Below are 26890 nucleotides of genomic sequence, written 5' to 3'. Positions count from 1 at the left end.
AGTTTTATTTTTTATTTTTGACTTAAAAACTACTCCTTTTTTAAGCTACACAAATGGGTTCTACATCAGGCTCAATTGAGAATTCTCTTAACATGGGTTAAGACTTGAATGCGTTAAGATTGAACCCAATCCTAAAAATTATAGGCAGCTTACCTATAATTGAGCTCATTTTTGACACCCTTAGAAACTATAGATATGCTAGTTAATACTCCCTCCGTCCTATTTTATGTGAGGTAGTTTGACTCGGTACGGAGTTTAAGAAAGAAAGGAAGACTTTTAAAATTTGTGGTTCAAAATGAATGATAGAAATTTGTGTGGTTGTAAATTATTTCATTAAGGGTAAAATATACATTTTATAGTTAAATTGTTACTTAATATAAAAATGTGTAATTCTTTTTAGGACTGATGAAAAAGGAAAGTAAGTCACATAAATTGAGACAAAGGGAGTAACTAGTATATGTTTGATTATCTGCGTAATTTTCCTCAAATAAGTTTCAGACTTGACCCATTTACAATCAACTAAAAATTATTTATTTAAAAAATACTCACCAACTAAATAGTCGTAGTTAAATAAATAATTCAAAATTACCATTTAAAATTTACTGGACTCAAAATGACCTAACGGGTCGTTACAAGAAAAACTTCAAATCGTTAAGAATCAGTAATCCGACAATTAAAAATAAAATCAAAATCCTTATCAAAATCGCTAAACCAATATTTTTTCCATGATTTGGTTTTGATTTTGAACAACCCGAGACAACCATAAGCAAAAGTATGAAACTAAATCATAAGTCAAAGACTTTATATATTTAATGATTTAAATATAATTTATTAATTTATCATCGGGTCATCGGTTAACTCGTTAAGAAAAACCTCAAACCTTTAAGAACCGATTATTAAATAGTCAAAACCGCTAAATTAATAGTATTTTTTTAAATTCACGTTATTGATTTCAGTTTTATTTTGAACAAATCTACTTTGAGACAATTAAAAATAAAAGTATATAACTAAACTCCAAGTCAAGGACATTATATATTCAATGATACACAATATAATTTATTAATTTATTATTGGGTTATCATTTAACCCGCTAAGAAAAAATTCTCAAACTGTTAATAAAAAAAATCAAAATCGTTAATAAAAAAAATCAAAATCGTGATCAAAATTATTAAACTAATACTTTTTTTCAATTCGAATTATTAATTTCGGTTCGATTTTGAATACCTCTAATTTGATATAATAAAAAATAAAAGTATAAAACTAAACCCTAATTCATGAACTGTATTTGTCCAATGATATTAATATAATTTATTAATTTATTGTCGAGGTTGTAGATTAATCCATTGGACAAATAAAGTCCATGAATTTTATGGGGTTTAAATTGGTTTTGATAAATTAATTAGTTTTTTTAATCGAAACCGATATATTAATTGTTTTTTTATTTGGGTTGTTGGTTTTGATTGAGTTTTGGACAGTCCTACTTTATATGACCTCCTTTATTAGTTGTTATGTTATGTTATGAAATTGTTCTAGTTGAACCGAAAGTCTTTCAAAAATAACATTTTATCAGGAAGTAGTAATATCTGCGTACATTCTTCACTCTTCACAACTAACTGATAGAATTTCACTGGGTATGTTGTTATTTGTGATGTTAAAACTAAAATTTTCAGTACATTTTTCGCTCTTCAAAACTTATTTGTGGAATTTCACTGGATATGTTGTTTTTTGGTTTAATATTTCAAAACTTAAATTTCACGCTCATGATTAAAATTTTGTCAATTGTACATTGAAAAACTAGCTGACTTCCAAACCAAATTGATAATTAAGTACGTATTTTCACGGTCACTGAACCTTCAGTTCACTCATCCTCCTGCCAAACCAAAAACAAGGGTTTAAGCTTTCCCCCCCCAAAAACCCTAGTCTTCACTCTTCAATTCGCCAAGAAACGGTTGCAGTAGAAGCTGAAAGAGATGAGTTTCGCGGCGTGTAAGACAATGCATTGCCCCACCGGCATCGAGAATTGCGCCTCCGGCTTTATCACTCACTCAGCCGCCGAAATCACCCCTCAAATTCAGACAGCCGACGTCGATTCCGATTGGCCAGCCACCAAGCCAGTCGGCCCCATGCCGAACCTTGTTGTTTCAGCTGGAAATGTGCTTGAACTTTACTTGATTAGGGTTGAACAAGCATCATCCAGGGATGCCGCCGAAGTAGTGAAACGTGGTGGCCTTATGGCCGGTATTTCTGCTGCTTCACTTGAGCTCGTTTGCACTTATAGGTATTTCAGTTTGAAATATCAAATCATATGAATTTGTTTTATTTGGATATTTTTACTGTTTCGAAAACTTGTCTTTTTCTTGTGTAACATGTGTAGGTTACATGGAAATATATATTCAATGGGTGTGATAACAGCAGGAGGAGCTGATGGTGGGAAAAGGAGGGATTCAATTATCTTATCTTTTGAAGATGCTAAAATGTCCGTTCTTGAGTTTGATGATGCCACTCATGGGCTTCGGACCAGGTAACCTGCACCTAACGCATTTAAATGAGAGATTGAGCCAAAATAACAGAAAAGATGTGTAATGGAGTAGTGGAGGTGCCAAAGATGGCAGGCACCACAATTATTAAATGAAAAAACACAAACAAGAAAAAAAAAAGATGAAGTTATTGTTGACGTCTTGTCAAGGTGGTGAACTTGTTAGCTTTAAGCACCTCCCATGTTATTCTGTTTTAGAAAACTCTGAGAGCTACCCAATTTTCATGTCTATATGCATATCTTAATGGGCTCTTAATAAAGATCCAAGAGCCTGCAATTTTTTTTATATGGCTACCTATAACATGAGTTCAATGTCATACTTGCTCTTATGTTTTTTTTTTGTGCTTTATAGTTGGAGAAATCGTAACTTTATGAGATTCATCACAATAGTAACTTTAAACGTCTACCCTATGAATTCTCAAACCATTCACTGAACATTAAGTATATTTGCCTTTGCTTCCTGTTTCTTTACTATTTAAGCATGAAAAACTGAGAAACTACATTAGAATCTCCTTTTTCTTCCTTCGTTCCAGCTCAATGCACTTTTTCGAAGGTCCAGACTGGTTTCATTTAAAAAGAGGACGAGAGTCATTTGACAAAGGTCCTATTATCAAGGTTGATCCGCAGGGGAGATGTGCTGGTGTCTTTGCTTTCGAACAGCAGATGATAGTCCTCAAGGCTGCTGAGGTTTTCTTTTGCTGTTTTTCCTCTCCTTTCCTTAGTTAACCTGAAGTTTAAATTGTGTAACGTTTTGAAGATGCATCTATCCCAATTAATCCTTCTGAAACCCTAACTGTTCTGGACTAATCATGCTCACACCATTTACTGGTAGATATTGCTGGCCAGCCTTCTTCCAATTATCTTATTCAAAAGTTACCATTATAGGCTTGTATGCACAACTACCTACCGAAATTTGAATCAAAATTACTTCATAATGTACTTTGACTGATTATTTTATTGGGTTTCGTAAGGGGATAGTTTGACCAATATTATTTATGAGGTAGCTGATTAATCTTCACACACAATACTAACAAAGAACTGTTTCAATCAAGTCAAAAAGAAACATATTTGGTGTTAGTTGCTTTGCTTTGTCAATGGTCTGTATATTCTTGATATTTGCGGGGGATTTAATGTATGGTATTGTGTTTAGCATAGTCACCAAGGGGATGATGTAGTGGATGAGGCGTAAGAGTGACCATTTGGAGATCCCAAGTTTGAATACATCTGCAATACTGGATGTTAGCCTATCTGCTAAAGTTTGGTGAGCAAGATTGCTTGGGACAAAAGCCTGGTATTTAATTGCTGGAGGGTAGAGGGGAGGGCCCATTATCCAACCGAGTTTCGGACCGTGCTCCATTGCCTACGGGGATTCCTAGGTTTAAAGATAAGATCACTTGGGAAACTTGTGGTAGTTTGTTGGACATGTTTCCCAGTGGAATAGTTTAGGGGCACACAAGTTGGTACAAATTCACCAATACCAAATTATGAATATCATCTTTATCAAAAAACAAAATTATGAATATCATGTGAAAGTGTTGTAAGGTTGTGGGAAATCTGTGGGTTCTTTTTGGGTGATTAAAAAGATCAAATCAATATGTATGAATTATTTCTCTTTCCATGGATGTGGTTTGGGTCGTCACAATTTGCTTATATTTTCGAGTGATGTATTCTGATTTTAGGTCAACTCTAGCTTAGCTGGTGAGGACAGTGCTTTTAGTGCTGGAGGTGCCTCAGCTCGCATTGAATCATCATATATCATCACCTTACGAGATCTTGATGTGAGGCATGTCAAGGATTTCACATTTCTTCATGGTAGGTATACCCTAGCTGTTTCTTGTGTATCGTTTTTTATAATTAAATTTTTTGCTTCCTCATTGATTCTTATTACTGTTCAGAGAGTACTATGACAAAGTCGTGATTTTGCTAGTATTACAAGAATAAAACTAAGGTTGAAAATTAGACAATACTGGAGTTCTGTTTTCCACAATGTTTACACCTGATAAACTTTGTTATAACCTGTATAACTCTTATCAGACACCACGACTGGTCCAACATTTTTGTTCTCTTCTGTAGTAGAATGATATCTCTTGGCTGTGAAAATATACTTCGTTAGTGCCTCCAGAGCGTTGTCTAGTTGTAAGAGTGTAGCTTGTGATATGTGGGGTAGGTGCATGCCACATGAGTCTCAACCCTACTGTGAACCAAAAACATGGTATTTAAGTGGAAGAGGGTAGAGGGGTGGACCCAATATCCTCCAAATTTTGGATTGTGTGCCAGCTGGTCATCAAAGATTTTTTTTTTGATTGTTGTTGTCACAATGGAAATTGATTCAGTTGAACTCTATTTGACGCGAAAAAGATTAATTGACTTAATGTTACCTGCCTCAAAAAAAAAAAGATTAATTGACTTCTATTTCTTTTTTTATTTTTTTTGACAAAGGTAACATAATTGACTTCTATTTCTTTCACAATCTTAATCTTTTCCTATCTAATTATTTTACTGGCCAAATACATAGGAATTCCCTAAACATGGCAGGATGTTTCAGTTAGACACCTCAACTAAAGAATCGACCTATTAAACACCTGAATGATACTCAAAATGTTCCAATTGAACACATATTTTCTTATTCTAAACAACATAAAATGCGTGAATGCAACTCACTGTGGCAAAAGCAGGTTAGCAAAGGGAAAAAAGTCAAAATCTGAAAAGAAAAAAAAGAAAGAAAATGAGTTGAGTGAATAAAGCTCCGGTGCTCTCCCTTTCTGGCAAAGTTGCAGATCTGTAGAGTTCAAAGGAATGCTTAAAGAATTTTTTGACAGCTTAGACAGCAGCTACCAATGGTCGGATAAAACTCTGTTTAAAATCAGCCATTTTGAACCATGGGATGGTCTTCAAAACTCAAAAATCTTCTCTGTTGACAAATTGCTCGTTGGAAAAACTGGTACTTTCGGCCATTCTGGAAACCTGGAAGTGATGGAATCTACTACGTTAAATCTGCATACAACTACCAGAATAGGGAAAATGCACATTTGACCCGTGGCCATGGAAGTTCATCTGGAAGACCAAGGCCCTTTACAAAGTCTCATGTTTTTCTTGGCTTGTAGCAAGAAAAGCATGTCTCACTCAGGAAAACTTCAGGAAGAAGGGGATTTCATCTGTGCTTTGGATGTTGCATGTGTGGTGAAGCCAGAGAAAATAGTAGTCGTCCAGTTCTACATTGTCCTAACTCCTATAGATGGACAATTGTGGCAACTTTTTTTGAACTTGGTAGGACTAAGATGGTCTATGCTAGCAACAAGCTGTGATTTATTGAATTGCTGGAACTCTAATGGTAGTGCAGTGTGACAAAAGAAGTGGTGGAAACTTGTCCCAACTTGTATACAGTGGACAATTTGGAAGGAGAGGAGATATAGAATTTTTAAAGACAAAAGCAGTTCTGTGCAGAGAGTCAAGATGAATGGTATTTTTTTGTTTCATTTTTGGTGGAAAGAAAAAACTATGCAGAGAGGTTCAAAACTCAGCGGAGACAAAAAACATTAGGTGATTCTTCCCATATGTTCTAGCCTTGGTGGACATAGTTACCTAGTACCTGGTGGGAGATGACAAATATCATGTGGAATTAGTCGAGGTGCGGACCATGGTCATAAAAAAAACTATGTAGAGGAGACTGAATCAGTAGTTGACATGATAAGTTCCTTGTGAAAGGGTAGTCTTAAGATGCTTGGGTTTTTGTAATTGTAAGTAGCACTTTTATGGTGCATATCTAGTATGTATATATACACACACACACGTTACCAGTTTCAAAAAAGTGCAACTCAAGCTCTTCCATTTGGTAACCCACTCACAAAGCTTAATGTGTTTTTACCATGGAACTTTTTGAATCTTGAAAATCCTTTTTCTCAGCAAGCTCCGATCGGATGATATGTCCATTCCGGTCCTGCCGAGAAATCACCTATTAGCCATCTTCTTTCGTACCCTCACCCATACAGGAAAATCATGTCTGTCCCAGCATATATCTGGTGGACAATCTGGAGAGAGAGAAACGCTAGATGTTTTGAGAGCAAAAGTTGTGATCTTCAGAAGATCAAATTGAACCGTATCAAACTTTTTTGTTTCTGGTGCAAACAGATGTACCTAGAGGATACTGAGTCAATTATTGAGATCCTTGGCACTATTTAGATTTTAGATTCAGATATCCTGTTTTGTTGATAAGTTGTATTATGGTTTTTAGTACAACCCATGTACTGGTTTTTTAGTCAATACATACGAATGTTACCTTTCTCAAATAAAGAAATATTGGAGAAGAACGGAAATCTAATTCTCCAGCAAAATTAAAAATTTTCCAGCTAAAGCTCAGGTACGTTACACGAGACTTTCCATCACCGAGGTTTGTTCAATTGACACATACAATTCATGTGTTTAATAGGTTGAGTACTTAGTTGAGGTGTCTAAATGAAATATCTGGACAAGTTTAGGGAGCTTCCTATGTAATTTGGCCTATTTTATTTTCTAACAGAAGTCCATGTCGGCCTTCAAATCTTAAAGCTTATCTTAAATGTCCACTGTTAATATAAGAGTAGAAATATGAATAATATATACAATCGTACTTAGAATAGGAATAGGAATAGAAATAGTATATAGAATCCTACTTGGAAAAGGATTATAATGTAGTGTCCTAGTTAGAAAAGGAGTCTAATGTAGTGTCTATAGATAGGTCTCAATGTAATGTAGACGCACAATTCAATAATATTCTTCTCCTATATTTCTCACATCCACCATCTGCAGTTACCACTGTAGCCAGTTTGAACTTTGAAATGTGCCTTTATGCAGGTTATATTGAGCCTGTCATGGTTATCCTTCATGAACGGGAACTCACTTGGTCTGGGCGCGTCTCTTGGAAACACCATACTTGTATGGTCTCTGCCTTTAGTATTAGTACAACGTTGAAGCAGCATCCACTGATATGGTCAGCCGCTGTAAGTTACAATGATCTTTGTTGCCAGCATTATTTATATATATTCTTATTAGCTTGAAGCAGAGAGAGAAGAGGCAACAAAGAAAGGAGATCACTCCAGTAAGAGCTATTTCTTGATGATGACTGTATCACAGTTCTTTCTATTTTGGGGTTTGGGTTTGTTGAGGGAAATAAGGTCAAGAATGCTGCTAAAGTTAAAAAGTCCTACCCCTTCTGTTTCATTGAGGTATCACTGTAATTACACTTGATGCAACCTTTAGCTCATAGTACTTCTTTTGATCTTGTTTGTCTTCCTTCTTTATTGTGTTTTCTTTTTGTCAGTCTAATTACATTAAGGTATAGAGTTGAACTTTCTAAAATTGAGAAGTAGTCTCTTATCCCTAATTTCTTTTTGGTGCATCCATGGAGTACCAGTTTGTAGAGAAGATTGGTGAAGTTTATAGAAAACCATTTTGTTTTGTAGTTTTCTACCTTTTGGAATACCTTTGGTATACATGCACTTTTTTCGCCCAAATGTTAATACAACTTGTTAACTTGTCAAAAAAGAAAAGAAAACAACCTAAACCTGAGAGTAACTTTGTTGTTGCCACTGATTAGTCATTTCCTGTGGTGCAAATATTTCTCATCTTTTGTTTCCTGCAGTACAACAGTAAACCACATTACTTAGCAAAAGAACAATGAATTTATTTTATTTTTGATTTGTTTCCTTTGTTTTGTTAAGTCTGTTAAACAGTAATTTTGAGCTTAAGGTTCTATAGTGTGGAGCACAAGATGTTTCAAACATGGCCTCGGTAATGAAAATGTGATTCCAACTTATCACGAGAGAGTTGATTTGGTGGACAGCGGGTACTAAAAGGCTGATGATTCAAATATATATCATGAAATTTCACAAAAAATATTTGACGAGAATAATGCAAAAGTACTTTACCTCTTTAAAGGGGTCGTTTGGTATGCGGGATAGGATAAGCTAGGATATCCCATGTGATTATTTTATCCCACCTTCTATACGGGATAGCAATCCCACCATTTTAGCACAAATGGTGGGATACTATATGGGATTAGCTAATACCTCAAACTAAACATGAGGTAAAGTTAATCCCAAATCCTATCCCGGAATTATCATATCCTTATCCCATGTACACCTACCAGAATTATGGCATTTCTATTCTGCAACTTTAGAAAATGTACAACGGTGAACTTGCTGTTTCATTTTCTAGAGAGAACTTCAGCCTGCTGTTGGTTTTATGACATCTTAGGCTGAGTTAAATGTTGTATTAACTCTTTGTTTCTATTATCCGAATTGTTTTCCATTTTCCTTAAGTTTTTCCTCTCTCATGTTCTTCTTGCCTCTTCACAACCTGTGCTGAACTGTGTCACTAAGACGACATTCATTTTAATTTCTCATTTCAAGACTTTGACATGCTCACTTCTGATAACTATCAATGTTTGCTTGAACCTTACTCCATTTAATTATATATTTCCTACAGTAGACTTCATTTACTTTTTTTTTTCTCCAGAATCTTCCTCATGATGCATATAAACTTCTTGCTGTGCCATCTCCTATTGGTGGAGTACTTGTAATTGGTGCAAACACTATCCATTATCATAGCCAGGTCTGTTATCTTCGTGACACACTGCTTATTCCTTCATGATATTCTTACAACTTTTTGGTACTATGTTTCATGTGCTGACTTTGATCTGCCTATTTTGCAGTCATCTTCTTGTTCGTTGGCGTTGAACAATTTTGCCTTCTTTGGTGATAACAGGTTTCTTCCTGAGCTCTCAGTATCTCCGCCCTCTCCCTCTCTTTTTTTGCTTACAAAAATCATTCACCCAGGCTTTCACCCCCTGTTGTGTGTGTGTGTGTGGTGTGGGAGTTTGGCATAAACTTGTACCATGTTTATTAGTAGAGAGGTTACGAGTGGGAGGGGAACATAAGGCTAAATACCTCGGTAACAAGGTGGCTTGATACAATCAATTTAAGAGTAAAACTACTATAGATGCTCCTTTCAGACACAATTCAATAATATTCTTCTCCAATACTTTCTCACACATACGTTGCACTCTAGAACATTTAATTGAACACTTTAAAGGCATGCCATTGTGAGAAAATAGCATTAGTGAAGACATATCTTAACCCACCTCACTTTCTTCCTTATGAACAATGTGTGCTCCAACTCAATCCAAACACGTCAACGACCCACCATCTAAATGGGTAACATTATGCCATATCAATTCATACTCTTTTAGAGTTCAACAATATCTATAGTCACTTGTTTCTCCTTTACTGAAGAATCTCAACTTTATGAAGTTCAACATCTAGGTTTCATGTAAGTTTCTAACTTTGTAGTGTTTTTCATATCCCTAACACCCTTTATAATCTCAACTCATAACAACATTTAAATATGGGGTGAAGGCATTACCTTTTGCCTTTTTAGTTCAAATCCTAGCTTAGCCCCTTTTTGTTTTTCTTAGTTCTCTTGCAAATCTAAATTTTTTTCCAAGGATTCTAATGTTAGGGCTAGCATAAGAATTGTAATTACACCAAAACGCTGTTAAAAACTTACCTCGATGTTGGTAAAAAATTTTGGGATAAAAGAATGACTTCCAAGTCGTGCCCTAGCCTGGGGTTTTGTTTTTGAACCAAAAATCCTGGTTCAATACCTATAGACTTTCCCAGGTGTGCTGCTGCGCAGCTACGTGCGCTAGTGCACAATTTTGGCTGTGAGCTACCTCTGATGCACTCTCAAGTGTGCTATAGCGCAGTAAGTGCACAGGCTGGTTCCGACACACAATAATGTTTTTCACATACTCCAAAGTCTTTGATACCCTTGTGTGGGCTGTGGTTCTCATACACCTCCATGCTTCTTTTCTTACTTCATTAAAGCTATAATTAGCCTGAATAAACGTTCAAAATTATGGGGTTTTACAAAGATTGCCAGAAACGATATAGGAAGACAACAATCCATGCTGTCAACCTATATACTTGCACTTCCAGGTATGGACATCTTGGAACGTAGACAACATAGCATAGGGTTCAACATTGGGTCAACCAAGAGCAAGGATTGGTAGGGATGGTTCTAACTTTGCTACATTTAAAGAACTGAATCTTAAGCTTAACTTAGCGCTAAATGTTAGCTCACAAGGCAATGATTGTCCAAATCATATAGGGAGAGACAATCATTGTATCCTTAACAAGTGTGGGACTTTTAACAGCTATAATGGTCTTGAAAATGGTGGTTGTTTGCTTCATAAGGCCTAATTCTCACAGGTAGTCTATGGATTTGTCATATTTGAATTGATCTTCGAATTGTTAAATGAATTAGATTCATTTTTATGTGTTTTGTCATCCAAACTGCCCATTTTGCAGCTATGATATTTTCTATGTGCTTGCTGTTTCTGATTTACAACTTTCTTTTTACATTTAATTTGGTTTCATTTGTACTCCACTATAAGTGCTGTTCTTTGATGCCATTTTCATGCTCTTTACCTTTTCTTTAGTAATTGTGCGCAGATCCATTCCTTTGATTGCTCATTCAATGCAGTGTGTTGATTTGTTTAGTTCCTACAATGAGAATAGGTCCCAAACCTGTATCTAATTTTGTAATACGTCCTTGCGATTACTTTCAGTCAAGAAATGCCAAGATCATCTTTTAATGTGGAGTTAGATGCAGCTAATGCAACTTGGTTAACAAGTGATGTGGCAATGCTGTCGACAAAAACAGGCGAACTACTTCTTCTAACGATTATATATGATGGGAGGTAATGTCTTTTCATCCTGTTATCCACTAATTTTAGGAACTGGAAATCAGGAACTCATCACTATTTGCATTTTTTGTTTTTTCGAGACTTGTTTATTTTGTTGACTTGAGAGTTGAGACAACATTCTTTCTTATCCTGATACATTGAATCTAAGTGGTAATCTAGTTGAACATATACAGTTTTATTACTTATCATCAGGAGTCACGAAATTTTCTGGCTTTACGACATTTTTACACTGTTAATCGTCTATTACCTAGACTTTGAAGAGATGAACTGGGATTTTGAATTTATTTTAATTATTTTGCAGAATTGTCCAAAAGCTCGACCTTTCAAAATCAAGAGCTTCAGTACTTACATCGGTTGGCGACCTCTTGAATTCTATATACACACACACACACACACACACACATACATATATTATCTAGGGTGTTTATGTGTGTGTTTATTTATTTATTAAACGTTTTTCTTGTATTTTTAGGGAATTACAACAATTGGAGACTCATTATTCTTTTTGGGCAGTCGCCTTGGTGATAGTTTGCTCGTGCAATTTTCTTGTGGTCTTGGAGGGTCAAATTTGCCTCCTGGGGAGCAGGAAGAGGTTTGTGTCCTGATTTTTGCTGAAGTAGCTTCCTGATTTTTTAGCTGGTACCTTTTTTTCTTCTTCTTCTTCTTCTTCTTCTTCTGCTTCTTCTTCTTCTTCTTCTGCATATTCCTTACTTATACGCACTCTGTTTTTTTATACCTACATTATAAATTTATACCCTTTTGATTAGCTATCTTTGTTCATTTTCTTTTTCCTGAATGCTTTACACCAGGTTGCTCCAATGATCCCACTGCCGTCATAAAAAAATATATGGCTCATCAATACTGCAGTCCCTACCTTTTGCTTACTCTCTCCTATTCTTTTTATTTTTCTTGAAAATTATTACTTGAAAATTATTTTGCTTTATAATTTGAACTATTTTTACTTGTAATGAAAGTAATATGTTAGAAAGAACATTTAAAATGATACACATTCATCGAGGGTGTTACTATTCCTAGTCGTTTAAGCTCCTCAGTCCATGGGGGTATTAGTAGGCTAGCAGCCTTTTCCAGTTGCTCTTCGCCTACTAAGGGTTGGTTCTACTCATTTCTTGCCTTTCTGCCTCTCATCCAGTGGTACTGACTTTGTTTTCTGGAAACCTATTGCTATTCTACATGTGTAGGTTGGAGATATTGAAAGTGATGCTCCTTCTGCAAAGAGGCTAAGAATGTCATCCTCGGACGCATTGCAAGACATGATTAATGGTGAAGAGCTTTCCTTGTATGGAACAGCTCCAAATAATGCACAATCAGCACAGGTGAATTATGTTCTCTGCAAACTATTCTGTTATGATATATGATTTTAATTGAGGATAATTAGTAAAATGACAAGAACATGTTTTTGTATCAAGTACATTTTTGCACTCGGGTGACATCATTTGATAATTTTGTAAGCAGTGTTGTCAAAAGAGTAAAGCACAAAAAAGCGCTAAAGCGTCAAGCACACTAAAAGCATGGGCTTCACTGGAAAACAACACACTATGAAGAATATATATATGTATATATATTGCTTATAGTTAGGGGATTGGTGGGCCAAGTCGAAAATGGGTTGGTCGAAAATGAGTTAGGTGAAAACAGAGAAAATATCCGACTCGACCCATATTTGGTACGGATAATAAGTATTTCTCTTTTTAGGGTGTGTTTGGTATGAAGGAAAGTATTTTCATGTTCTCCTAGGAAATATTTTTTTGGTAAATGAGTGGTCTTGAGTCTATGTCAGGAGGCCAAAATCCGGGTCTCGGGTTGGAATTGGGAGTCAGGGTAGTGTTCAATGTCTGGACCCGTTTCGGAAGGTGAGGTTTAAAGAAGTCATATTTTCCTTATTGAAGGGAGGTTTTTTCTTAAATTCAAGGAAAATAGTCTTTGAAAAATATTTGAGCCTACCAAACGTGAGGAAACTGAAAATTGTTTTTTTAAAGATCTTTCTCTTCATACCAAATATAGCTATTGTAAGTGTACTTTGTTGAGGGTCTACACTCTTACATACTTTAAGGAGAGTGCAATTGGTGGATACCCATGAGTTATCCATATTTTGTGGTGGATAAATGGGTTGATCCATATTTGACCCACTTTTAAATGATTGGATGACTAACTCATTTAAAAATGGTTGAATTGAGCAGATAACCATATATTTTACCCATTTTACCACCCCTACTCATAATGAAGTATAAGTTCATCAAATCATCAACTTAAGTCTTAGTATGGAAAGATAAACCCATTCTTGATTTTACTTCTATTCACTAAAATAATATTTTGCATGCAGTTTTAACTTTTAAATAATAATATACAACATAAGGTAGACAGATCCACTGCCCATTTCAATTCCGAAATTCAAAAAAATAATGTAAGGCATTTTGCATGGAATTATAATTGTTAAATAATGATATACAACAAGAGTATAAAGGTGAACACCATTGGGTGCAGCACTATGGCCATGACTTCAAAAAAAATATTTAGTCCACCATTTTGTATCTTTATTATTGTCCCCTCTTAGTCTCTTTACAACTGTCATATGTATAGTGACAGTTATAACAGTTGACACCATGGATGGACAAGTGTTCCGTTGATTTCTACAAAATTTCTACAATGAAAAAAAACAATACAGATATAGAATTTCAGTATCAGAGCCATTATTTTTAACTTCACTAGTTTATCCACTTTATACAAAAGGAAAAAAGGCAAAATACCAAATCAAAAGAAAAAGTCAACTAAGTCGGAAGATATTTTTTTTTTTTTGGGTTTATATCTCTTACTAAAGATAGATATGAGATGTGGGACAAGGTGAGAGTGGCATCGTAGAGTGTCTCTATCTTCTGTTCTTGAACTGTTCTGTTATGCTTTTTCTTGAGCCGATGGTCTATCGGAAAAATCTCTCTACCTTCCAAGGTAGGGGTACGGTCTGCATATACACTATCCTTCCCATACACCACTTGTGGGAATACATTGGGTTTATTGTTGTTGTTGTATCTCTTATTAAAAATAACAAACAAAAAGAATAAAAAAATGAGTAGGAGAGAGAGACATATAAAAAGGACAAGAGAGAGAATCAGAGAAGAGAAAAAGCTACCCATGATGAAGGCTTGTTCCGCTGCACTTGTCCCAAGTTTAATTGATTTTAACTTTTTCTTATAATTTCATCCATTCTTTGTTTTAAATTTTTGGGCAGTCTAATTTTCTCCCTTGATTAATTTTCTATATATCCTTTGCGATTTTCCATAAATATGGTCTAGGAAAGTCTGGCAGACTAACTTAGAATTTTAAAAAAAGGAATTGTTAAGGGCCCTCTGGCACGTGCACCTCGCTTGAGGTCATGCAGAGCGGCAAAGTGCTTGTGCGCTTTGCTTTTGTGCACTTTAACTGTGCTTTTGCTTTCACTGCTGGTAGGATAAGTTAAAGAAAAAGGATTATTTGCAGATGACATTATATTTGTTGATGAGACATGTGGTGAAGTTAATAATAGGTTGAAAGTTTGGAGAGAGGCCCTAGAGTCTAAAGTTTTCAGGTTATGCAGGACTAAGATAGATTACCAGATTACAAGTTCACTGATGTGACGCATGAGGCAGAAGTGAAACTTATGATCGATGCACTAGTCATACCCAAGATAGAGCTTCAAGTATCTTGGGATCATAGTTCAAGGAGACGTGGCAATTGATAATGATGTCGCGCATTGTATTGGAACGGGTGGGTAATGGAGGCTTTGCGGTACCGTGCAATACGAAGCCCAAAGGCAAGTTCTACATAATAGTGGTTAGGCTAGCACTATTGTATGGGGCAGAATGCTGGCCAGTCAAGAGTGCACACGTTTAGTAAAGTAGCGAAGATGAGGATACTCAAATGGATGCGTGGCATACTAGGAGAGATATATATTAAGAACGAAATTATATGGAACAAGAGGAAAGTGGCCTCCGTGGAAGACAAGATGAGGGAAGCAAGACTAAGATGGTTCCAACATGTGAAGAGGAGGTGCGATGATGCGCCAGTGAGGAGGGAGGTTGACTGTAACAGGAGTTTGGAGATGTAGAGATAGGCTGAAGAAGAACTGGGGGAGGTGATTAGACAAAGCATGTCATAACTTTAGCTGATTGAGGACATGACATTAGATTGAAAGTTATGGAGGTTAAAGATTAAGGTAGAAGGCTATTAGGCATTCGAGTGTTGTCATACTTCTAGCTGTATAATTTAAGTATCAGATAGTTTCTTTTTCCCCAATGTGTATTAATATCTATTTGCTACACTTGTTTTGTACAATTGCTATTTTGTTGTCTCTTTTTCTTTCGTACTTTCCCCTGCCGGTTACATTTGTTTTGAGCCGATGGTCTATTGGAAACAACTTTTCTACCTTGTGAAATTCTAACCTCCCCAAAATCCACTTGTGTGATTATATTGGGTGTGTTGTTTGATAAGTTTAAAAAAAGGAAAATAAAAATCTTGGACTGTGTCCAATGAATTGTCCCTGCTTTCATTTGGTGAATAGTTTGGCAGGAGAGGAACTGCTCTAAATGTTTTAAGAATGTAGAGAATAGTATGTAAATGATCAAGCTTAAATCGTCTCTTGATCCTGTGTTTTTGATGTAATCAGATATACTCAAGTAATACTGTTTCTATTATTGATGTTTTAGATTCAATTTAGTCATAGGACTGTAGAATTTGGAATCTCTTTTGTATATATGGTTTCAGTATGTACTGTTTTGATCATGATTTATATATATACTGTTACCGGTTTCAAAATAAAAAAGGAAAAAGAAAAGGGAGACATGTTCTGAAGCATTGTGTCAGTTGATGGAGCTTTGTAATGTTCAATTGTATTGTTATATTATTGTTACTGTTCTGAGGATATACCATACTGAAGTTGCATATAGCTTTTGTCTCATCATGTTTGTGTATCCAGCTTTTAGAGGTCTTTACATGACTTTTTTCTTTTCCCACGTTTGTCACATTGGAGAGATTTGCTTAACATGTCTCTGTTTTGTTCATTTTCCTGTTCTATCATGTCTATTAATCATATGACAGCTTAGTACTTGCTAAAAAAAGATCATGAAACCCTAGTATACTTGCCGAATTTTTGAAGCATTGCGTCTTAATATGGGAGAACAATAAGTTGACAGGAATAATCTGGTATTTAAGTGGAGAAGGATAGAAGGGCAACTTTAGAAGGCTACGGTTGGTCCCAGGGGTTGGCCCCATATGGATTTCTAGATCATAAAATAAGTTGTCTATGATATGATTGCAGAATGACTTCTGGCTATTTTGTTCCACCGTCTTTATCATTAATATCATCTTCTGTTATTACTCATCATATTACATGATTTTCCGTGGTCGCAGAAGACATTCTCATTTGCAGTGAGAGATTCCCTGATCAATGTTGGCCCTCTAAAAGACTTTTCGTATGGTTTGAGAATTAATGCTGACCTGAATGCTACTGGAATTGCAAAGCAAAGTAATTATGAACTGGTTAGTTCTCTTGTTGAAAGCCCACCCAGCTTGAATCCAGTTATTGGTTGAGGTTTAACTTGTTTTTTCTTTGTTTTGAGGTATGCACTTACAATTGCTCTGCTTAACACTAAAATACTCTACCAGCTTGTCGTCTCTCTACCATTTTGTAGGACTAGTTTGTCTTCAGTATATGAGGCAATCTGTCTTGTATGTAATGTTAAAGGATCAGAAAACCAGCATAAAGTTGATTATTCGGTGGTATCATGAATTCTGTTTTCATTGGTAAAATACTATCTTGATGTAGACTTGAATGCGCTGAAAAGCTGAATTAGAGGTGTTGGCCTTCTCATTTGTATTTAAAACAAAGTTTTGAAGAAATCTTTGTTTATAAGCTAGGAATACTTTTTTTTTAATGAAGTAATTAGTTCTATTGCCGGCATCAAGTATATGCATAATAGTTACAAAAGCTTAGTAGCAAAAGGTCAGCTCTCCTTTACATTGTTAATTAAGAGTCAGGGAGCTGACAAAGTTCAGAAATGAATCAGGGGAATCTAGAGGGGATAAATAAACCCAACTATACAAAAACATGGGGCAATTAACTTTTAAAGATTGGTAGGTAGTTGATATTCCATCAAAGCATCTTCTATTCCTTCGTTCCAGATACTCCAAAAAATGGCTGCAGGTATCATCTTCCGGATTCTCTTGATGCTGCTATCAACTTTCCAGCAACTCCAGCTTATCACAACATCCCCGATATTCTGAGGCATGATCCATTTGATGCCAAAAAGAGCTAAAAACATACTCCACACGTCTGCTGCTATTGGACATTGTAGAAATAGGTGGTTGTGTGTTTCTGCTTCCTTCATGCACATATAATATCTGGTAGCCATCTGAAACTTCCTTCTGGTCAGGTTGTCTTGGGTCAGGCAAGCTCCATGTAGTGCAGTCCAGCTGAAGCAGCTAATCTTAGGGGGCAATTTGATCTTCCATATAAGCTTCCTAGGCCAGTGGTCTGTAATTGCATTTTGTGGGCCTAGAAGCTTGAATGCTGCTTTAACTGAGAACTTCCCACCCTTTTTTCTCCCCAATTGAGTTGGTCTGGTGTTTCATTGTTAAATGCAACATTGTGACGTGCTGCTAGTAGGCTGACCAACTCCTCCATTTCCCAATCCTGGATGTTCCTTCTGTGGATGATGTTCCAGGAATTCCCTTCTCTATATTGCTGAATAGTAGAGTTTGGCCCCCTTGCTATCTGGAACATGTTAGGATAAGCAACCATTAAAGAGGAGTTGCCTATCCATTTGTCCCTCCAGAAATTGATATGTTGTCCATTCCCTGCTATTAAATGTTTGTATTGAGAGAACTCCTCCCATAATTTGCTTATACTTCTCCAGACACCAACTCCATATGGCTCTGTTGAAACATTAGAACACCAGTGGTTTAGGGCTCCATATTTAGCAATAATCACATCCTTCCAATGGCTCTGCTCCTCTTGAGTGTATCTCCACAGCCACTTCATAAGTAGGCATTTGTTGTGTAGTGCTAAGTCTCTAATGCCCAGACCATCTAACTGTTTTGGTAACAAGACTGTTGGTCACTTGACCAAATGGAATTTATGGCTTTTGCTATTCCCTTCCCATAGAAAATTCCTTCTGGTTTTGTCCAGTTGCTTCAAAGCCTTACTGGATATGGGATGTACTTTTTCTTTATATACTCCCTCTATTTATCTGGCACCATTTCCTTTTAGTTTGTAACAAGAAGAATGTCACCTTTCCTTATTTGGAACTATTAATGGCACCATCCTCATGTTACCTTTTTTGGGTCCCACTTGCACTTTATTGTGAAGAAAAGTCAACTAAAAGTAAGCATTATAGTGACTTTAATATGGGCAATAAACATAACAAAGTCTTCCCTTATTTCTTAAACTCTATGTCCTGTCAAATGGTGCTGCATAAATTGTGACAGGGAGTAATAATATCATCGATGGCGAGAATTAGATCCTGATGTCATGATTGACCATCTCTATTCATTGTACAAATTTTATATTACTCATACACTTTTTGATGTACTGTTAACCGACACTTTTCTGGCATGCATTAATAAGCTTTTATCGTACCTTCAATTTAATAGATTGGGCAAAAACCTCAGTATACAGTAGTCAAGTAGTAGACAAAAGATTGTAGGAGGTTTTACATTAGTCAAGTTGTGTAAAAGAAATGGTAGAAACTAACAAAACATGATTCTCCACAAAAATATCCAATCATTAGTACTCCCTGGAATCATGTGGACTCTCAAAAAGTTGACTAAAACCATAAAATACACTTAGTGTGAGAAATATAAGGGAAGAATATTATTGAATTGTTGTTGTTGTCTACATTATTACATTGAGATCCTATTTATAGACACTAGAATACAATCCTTTACTAAGTAGGATACTATTTACTATTCCTGTTCTTATTTGTATTCCTATTCCTATTCTAAATAGGATTGTATAAACCTATTCCTATTCTAATAGGATTGTGTAAACCTATTCCTATTCTAATAGGATTGTATAAACCTATTTTTATTCTAACACTCCCCTTCAAGCTAGTGCATACAATTCATGTACCTAGCTTGCTACAAATGTAATTAACACGAGGACCGATGAGGGGCTTGGTGAGATATCTGCAAGTTGATCAACCGACTTCACAAAATTGACAATCAATCTTAATGTGCTTAGTCTTCTCATGAAATACTGAATTTGATGCATAATGCCGATAAAACACAATGTTGGAACTTCCCTAACCAAGCTTGCAAAGACTGTTTCAGACCATATAGTGACTTACATAATCAACATACAAGGCTACTAAACTCCCCCTGAGCAACAAAATTAGGTGGTTGCTCCATATAGACTTCTTCACATTGCAGTGGTCGTTGTAAGTGCTCAAAATGTAGTATAAAGTATATGGATCATGTTGGAATCAATAGACGAGTTGATATTAGACAAGAAAGTCACCGAAATTGGCCGGAACATGCTCATACACCAGAGTATTAGATTTGATGGCTAAAAGTAGTTACAATCTAACAAATAATATTATATGGGTAGGGTCGGAATGATGTCAGGACCTAACTAGAAATTAAAAATTATATAGGATAGTTCGAATTGATGGAACGACCCCATTGAAAAAGAGAAATAATATGGGTAGGATCGGAATGATGGCACGACCCTACTGAAAAAGAAAAATTATACGGGTAGGGTTGGAATGATAGCACAACCCTACGCAAATCAGATTTGAGGAGTCACCGGAAAGACGAATGAAACTATGCAAATCAAATCTGAGTCACTGAAAAGACACAACTCAGATATGCAACTCAGTTATGAGAAAGTAGTTCGGAAAAATCCACGGTACTACACAAATTAAATATGAAAAGTAGTCCGGAGAGATGTACGGTACTATGCAAATAAGATATGCAAAAAGAGGTAGTCATCGGAAGGATGGCAAGGGTGCTACACAAATTAAATATGAAAAGTAGTCGCCAGAAAGATGGCACGGTGCTACGCAAACCAGATATGAAAAAGTAGTCATCGGAAAGATCGCACGGTGCTACACAAATTAAATATGAAAAAGTAGTCACCAGAATGATGGCACGGTGCTACACAAATTAAATATGAAAAAGTAGTCACTGAAATGATGGCACGGTGCTACACAAATTTGATATAAGTAGTCACCGGAATGATGGCACGGTGCTACACAGATTAGATATGAGAAAATAGTCACCAGAAAGATACACGGTGACCCAACTTTTGCTAACATAATCATTGGCCGGACATGCGGCATATATGGATAATAGCCACCCGTCGGCAATGGAAGTTCTTTGATTGTTTACCAAGATCGTAGAGGCTCTGATACCATGTGAGAAATATAGGAGAAGAATATTATTGAATTGTTGTTGTTGTCTACATTATTACATTGAGATCCTATTTATAGACACTAGAATACAATCCTTTACTAAGTAGGATACTATTTACTATTCCTGTTCCTATTTGTATTCCTATTTCTATTCCTATTCTAAATAGGATTGTATAGACCTATTCCTATTTTAATAGGATTGTGTAAACCTATTCCTATTCTAATAGGATTGTATAAATCTATTTTTATTCTAACACTTAGTATGTTCAAGTGTATTGTCAACCGCTTGGAGATCTCTTGTTTCTCGTCGCAAAGGATCCAATCTGTGCCAAAGGAACGTTCCCATGCTTTCTTTCTCTTTCTCCTACTTTTCCATTTGATGACCTTGTTGGTCAGGATATCCTTTACTCTCCATGGTGCAAGGTTTGCAACTGTCCTCCATTAGTCGTTTGCTGCTTGATGATGGATCAGTAGGTGAATCATGTTATCTCCCTACGTTCTTACACATGTAGCTCCAATTATGTGCAGACTTTGCCTCTTCTTGATAATGTATTACGTGGATATATCCTAGCCTCTAGTCATGTGAAGAAACACATATTCATTGGAGCTTTGGTTATCCAAATTGTGATATGCAGTAGTAATCCCAGTGTTTTGGACGGCGAGAGGTGACAAAAGGCGACAAGGGCCTGCCTCGCCACGCGGCGAGGCGCTCGCCTTTTTGAATCGAGGCGCCAATTAATACCAAAAATTAAAAATATTTAATTGCATATATAAATATCCAAAATCTCAATAGCAATAAGTCAATACCATATATTAGCAAATATTTCAATTCAAAAACTAAAAGTAGATACTAAAAGTCTAGAACTTTAAAGACCCAATAATTCAAAAGACAATACTAGTACTCTAAAAGTCTATTCTTCTTCAAAACTATCCAACTCTTGAAGTTCAACATCCTCTACATCATTATATTGCTCCTCATCTCCTTCCTCCTCGTAGTCTTCATCAATTAGTGTCCGAGTCCTACTTGAAGTTGAACTTGTAGATGTAGTTTCTACTCCTTTTCCCTTGTCAAGTGCTCTTGATCTTGAAGAAAGTCCCCTAAGATGATAGATACTCTCATCAGCTCCAATTGCCGTAGCAACATTACCCCAAGTAAGATCATCATCCTCATATACTAGTTCATCTTGTTGATCTTCGGGGTATCCAACTAACCATTCATTTGAATCATCAATGTTATCCAAGCGAATTGGATCAATGAGATCACAAGCATCATAACGACGTTTCAATGTTCTATTGTACTTAATGTACACTAGATCATTGAGATGTGATAGTGCAAGCCTATTCCTCTTTTTGGAATGAATCTGCGCATAAGTTATAGATACTAACTAATAGATATTGATAATAATATAATATGGAAATTAGGATATAATTTTTTTACTTACGTGTTCAAACACTCCAATTTCGCTCACATTTGGATGAGCTACAAGTTAGGCTTAATACTTTCATGGCAAACTTTTGCAAGTTTGGTGTTTCACTACCAAATAGTGACCACCATTCAACTATAATAAAATAAATTTAAAGGTTAATGAGTATAAATAAGTCAAATAATTTAAGTAAGAGCTAAATCAACTCACTTACCCGGTGACCTTGTGTCTCTAGCTCTTTTAGCCGGACCACAACCAAATAGTCCATCCGCCATTTTGTACCTAGGAAGCTCAGCGAGTAGTAAATCTTGTATTGCTGTATCGGGGATCATCTTCTCAACACATGCATAATACTCCTAGTAAAGTTCCCTCTTCTTGAGCTTTATAATACAATCCTGGGTTCAAAACATGGCCTGCAGCATGCAAAGGCCGATGGAGTTGGTCTGATCACCTTGCATCAATAATTTCAAACACTTTCTCATATTGCTTCTTAATTCCACGGACACCCCGTTCAATAGTTTCTTTGGCTCTATCCATTGCTTCATAAATATAGCTCATTGGTGGTTTTTTCTCCCCATCCACCAAACGAAGCACTTTTGTCAAAGGGCCACAAACTGTAAGTGCTCGAACAACATCATCCCAAAAGTGGGTAGAAATAATAAGATTGGCAACTTCTTTCCCCAAAGTTTCCTTTGCAAATTTACTTGAAGTCCATTCGGTTGAGAGGGCTAAAGTTCTCAAGTTTTTTCTTTGCATGTACATAGCTCTCAAAGCTAAGAAGGCCGTTGCAAATCTTGTCTTAGCCAGTTTCACCAAATTTCTTTCGTTGGTGAATTTTCTCATCAAGTTTAACAACAATGTCCTTTGACTAATGTAAGAATGGATTTTGATGGCCTTCTTAAAAACTGTTAAAAGTAAGATTATAGTAATTAGTAGCTAATAAGTATTAAATATTGACTATAAAGAAAGTTAGAGGATAGGAGAGTGATATTACCGGAAGCATATGGCTTAACCTTGAATATGTCACCAAACATCAAGTTGATGCAATGAGTGGCACATGGAGTCCAATAAATGTGTGGGTACGCACCCATCATCATGCTTCCCGCTTTAACATTCTCACTAGCATTATCAGTGACAATTTGTACAACATTTTCCGGTCCAATTCTTTCAATAGTGCTTTCAAACAACTTGTACATTTTGGTGGAATCGGTAGATTCATTGCTAGCATCAACAGAACCAAGAAATACACTACCGATTGGAGAATTCACCAAAATATTGATGATCATTTTACCATTTCGTGCCGTCCATTTGTCCATCATAATGGAACATCCAAAACTTTGTCCATTGCACTTTATGCTCATCAACAATTTTTTTCACTTTCTCCACCTCTTTTTTTAGGTGAGTAACTCTAACTTCATGGAATGTAGGAGGCTTCATTCCGGGGCCATGTTGTCCTACTGTCTCAATAAATTTATCAAATGATTTGCGATTGACACAATTAAAAGGGAGCCCCGCATCATACATCCATATTGTGAAAGCACTTACCGCACGCTCTCTTAGAATTTTCTTTGTTTCATCAATTCCTCCTCCTTTTTCAAAGCCTCCTTTTTGTGTTGATTTCTGCGGAAAATAGAGATTCATAGGGCCTTTCATCACATTCCGCGCGGTGGATGATGCACCTCCACTAGAAGATATCTTTGGAGTTTTGGATGGAGGCATCATTTCTGCATATTCATCCATATCATCAACATCATCAATATCAATATATTCTTCCGGCTGCCTCACTTGAAATTTGGGATTATTAGCGATTTTATTTTGCATATAAACCCTTACTTCTTCTCTAATCGCCAACGGACAAGCTGTACATTGTTTAACATTCTTGAAACCACCCACTAAATGTTGCTTGTGTCGAGTTATTCCACCATTAAAAGTACTCCCACAAAAGTTACAATTAACCGAGTCTTTCGTTGCTCCTTGAGTACCATAATTCCATCCAATGTCCCTCTTTTTGCTAGCATCCCCCATTGAATTCAGTCAATTCACTGTTTATGGACAAATGAATAAATAATTATAGAAGAATTAATTTTTAAAAAAATTTATAGACAGCAACCAGTGAAGGCAGTAAGCAGTAACAGTGAACTGTGAACAATAAAACAGAGGAAAAAAACAGAGCAGTGAAAGGCAGCAAGCTACTGTATCTCAAAAAGAAAGAAGAAAGTGAAACGAAGAAGAGGACTGAACTCTGAAGAGAAGAAACGAAAAAAGAAAAGAAGAAGAAGAAGAACTGAAAAGAAGAAGAAAAAAAAGAGGTATACGGTATACCTGGCAGCAACTCGTGTGATGAAGGAGGAGAAGAGACGTGAGGGGAAGAGCCGAAGAGGAGCAGCAACTCGTGCGATGAAGGAGGAAAAGAGACGCGAGGAGAAGAGATCGCAAGGAGAGAAACGCGACGGATTGCTGATGAAAGTTTGAAAATAGAAAAAAAAAAAACCCTAATTTTGACTAATATTATTAAGTCAAAGCTTTTTAAAAATTTAAAAACAAAATGGCGCCGCCATTTACGTCGCCATCTGGTCGCCTTAGGTTGCCTATTTGGGATCGCTGCACCTCAGTGTAGAATGGCTCGCCTCGCCATATCGCATTTGGCGAATGGCGCTCGCCATTCATAACACTGAGCAATCCTGCTTCTTTTGTAGGAGCCTGCACTAAAACGATATCATGGAAAAAACTCCTCTGATATGCCTGTTCCACCTCTAAGTGCACTTTCTGGAGGATTGATATCTATGTTACTTAAATCAACAACTCTACCCTGGATATATATTTGTTTACATAATGACATTTGGAAGGAAGTTATGATGAGATCCCTGTTTATTTTTGATCAAGTAAACTGATCCTTATTCGCTGTTATCTTTCTTCATGCAGAAGACTTGCACATACTTGTTCTCTGTTGTAACATGAAAAAAGATTTTAAAAATTATATGTAAGATACTTCTGTCCGATTCAAATACAACAATAGAATCAAGTTGTGGTTATAATGCTTATAATATAATATGTGAGAATTAAGCCCCTAGAGCTTTGGTTTAGTGGTAAGAGTGTAGAACATGATGTGTGGATTGGACACACTTCACGGATTTAAATCTTTCTACAACCAAAAGCCTAGTATCTAAGTGGAGTATGGTAGAAGGCCGGACCAACAATCCACTGAGTTCCGAATCTGGGCCGGACCCTTGGGGATTTTCTCGGTTATAAAATAACGAGAAATAGAAACTAAAAATTATCTTGTGGTTATCAGCTTTTGGATGCTCTATTACTCGTTTTCAGGTCCAGTATGAGATCTTTTTAATCTCTTTGGGACATTGTCAGGTATGCTGTTCAGGTCATGGAAAGAATGGTTCCCTGTGTGTGCTTCAACAATCAATCCGCCCAGAAACGATCACCCAAGTATGTTCTCTCTCTACTCCAGTTTCTTCTGGTTTTAAAGCTCTGTGAAACTTCCTAGTACTTACATCACATCACATCACATGTGATAAGTCTTGTCATTGCATGTTATTTGCTGAACTTCAAAGCTTGTATTACCTTTATAATTTCTTCCTATTTCTTTGTTAAGCTGGTTTACCGCAAGCTTCAAATGCTTATTATGCATATAGCTATATGGTAAGAACAACTATGTGGATGCAGTGACAGATCTAAGATTTTCACTAAGGGGGTTCAAAAAGGTTTGAAAAATAAAAAAGTAGTGCCCCGAGATTTGAACTTGAAACGTCAAGATGAATTTTGAAACCCCTAAACCATTGAGCCAACCTCTAAGTCTGGTGTTCAGGGGATTTAAAGTCTGTATATGCACACCAAAATTTAAAATATACTTTGTATAATAGTGTGAGTTTTTTGCCGAGGGGGTTTGGGTGAACACCCTCACCCCTCCTAGATCCGCCCCTGTGTGGATGTTCATTTCTATTTGTGGTGTGTTTTATTTTTGCTAAAATGCTAAGATATCCTCTCTTTCTGTCATCCACCCGCACTTATTCACATGGGTTTATTGTTCTTTGAAGAGGTAATGATCCGAGTCTTGCAGCATTGTGCTATAGGTTTTGGAATATGGTGTATTTAGCTTGAAGTGTTAAGAGGTTCATACATACTAGAAACAACTAGTGAGGACCTTCTTTTGTTATCTGAACGGTGGGTTTTTTCCATTATTTCCTATTGCTGTGGAGAATTAGTTTTAGTGACTGGTGTAAAAAGAGAAGAAAAAAGATCTTCTTTTACTAAATTGAATAACAATGTACAAGAAGAGCTCCTTATATATGTTCTCTTTCTCTCTCTGTTCTTCTCTCCTGCGAGGCCTTTCAGTGGCTCAAATATCCTTTAGAATGGGAGATAAAGTGTTTTTTCTTCGAGCAACAAATCTTTTCAGATAACATTATCACTGAAGGCCAAACACAGGTGGTTTTTATGTAAAGAATCAAGCAAGCATTTCTCGAGCAAGATTAAAATCGAAGAAGACATGTTGTGATGGGTCTGCAATTCAATGAAATAAGCTTTCAGGGGCACAGGGGATCCTCACAGAAGATGGGGAAAATTACAGTACGTCTACTTATACAGGGTCTACCAAAATTACAATATCTATGGGCGTTTTCTATGCATAGAAACATGGCGGGGAGATAGAAAATCAGCGATCATCATTCCAGAGGTGGACTACAATCTAGGTTGGTGCAAAATTGCTCAAAATATTATCAGTTTCTTGGGGGAGTCTCTTCGTTTCACCAGGGAAGACCTTCATGGGAGCAGCTCT

General features: G+C 36.3%; 1 protein-coding gene across 1 annotated transcript in view; it reads left to right on the top strand.

The window, feature by feature from the left end:
• The first annotated feature begins 1908 nt into the window (after positions 1-1908).
• LOC125828312 (cleavage and polyadenylation specificity factor subunit 1) overlaps positions 1909-26890 on the top strand; it is a 47916-nt gene continuing 22934 nt past the window's right edge. The window contains exons 1-13 of the mRNA XM_049507625.1: positions 1909-2278; positions 2375-2521; positions 3070-3223; positions 4216-4348; positions 7367-7512; positions 9029-9124; positions 9225-9277; positions 11142-11273; positions 11581-11632; positions 11752-11871; positions 12479-12613; positions 16677-16805; positions 25465-25542. Of these exons, the coding sequence (XP_049363582.1) occupies positions 1971-2278; positions 2375-2521; positions 3070-3223; positions 4216-4348; positions 7367-7512; positions 9029-9124; positions 9225-9277; positions 11142-11273; positions 11581-11632; positions 11752-11871; positions 12479-12613; positions 16677-16805; positions 25465-25542 (1683 nt within the window). The 5' untranslated portion in view covers positions 1909-1970. The remainder of the gene's footprint in view (positions 2279-2374; positions 2522-3069; positions 3224-4215; positions 4349-7366; positions 7513-9028; positions 9125-9224; positions 9278-11141; positions 11274-11580; positions 11633-11751; positions 11872-12478; positions 12614-16676; positions 16806-25464; positions 25543-26890) is intronic.

This window comes from Solanum verrucosum, unplaced genomic scaffold (genome assembly GCF_900185275.1).
Source record: "Solanum verrucosum unplaced genomic scaffold, falcon-dt-bn FXZP01000047.1, whole genome shotgun sequence".
In the NCBI taxonomy this organism is placed as follows: domain Eukaryota; kingdom Viridiplantae; phylum Streptophyta; class Magnoliopsida; order Solanales; family Solanaceae; genus Solanum; species Solanum verrucosum.
The sequence above is the reverse complement of the archived record's forward strand: the minus strand, read 5'-3'. Positions and strand labels throughout refer to the sequence as shown.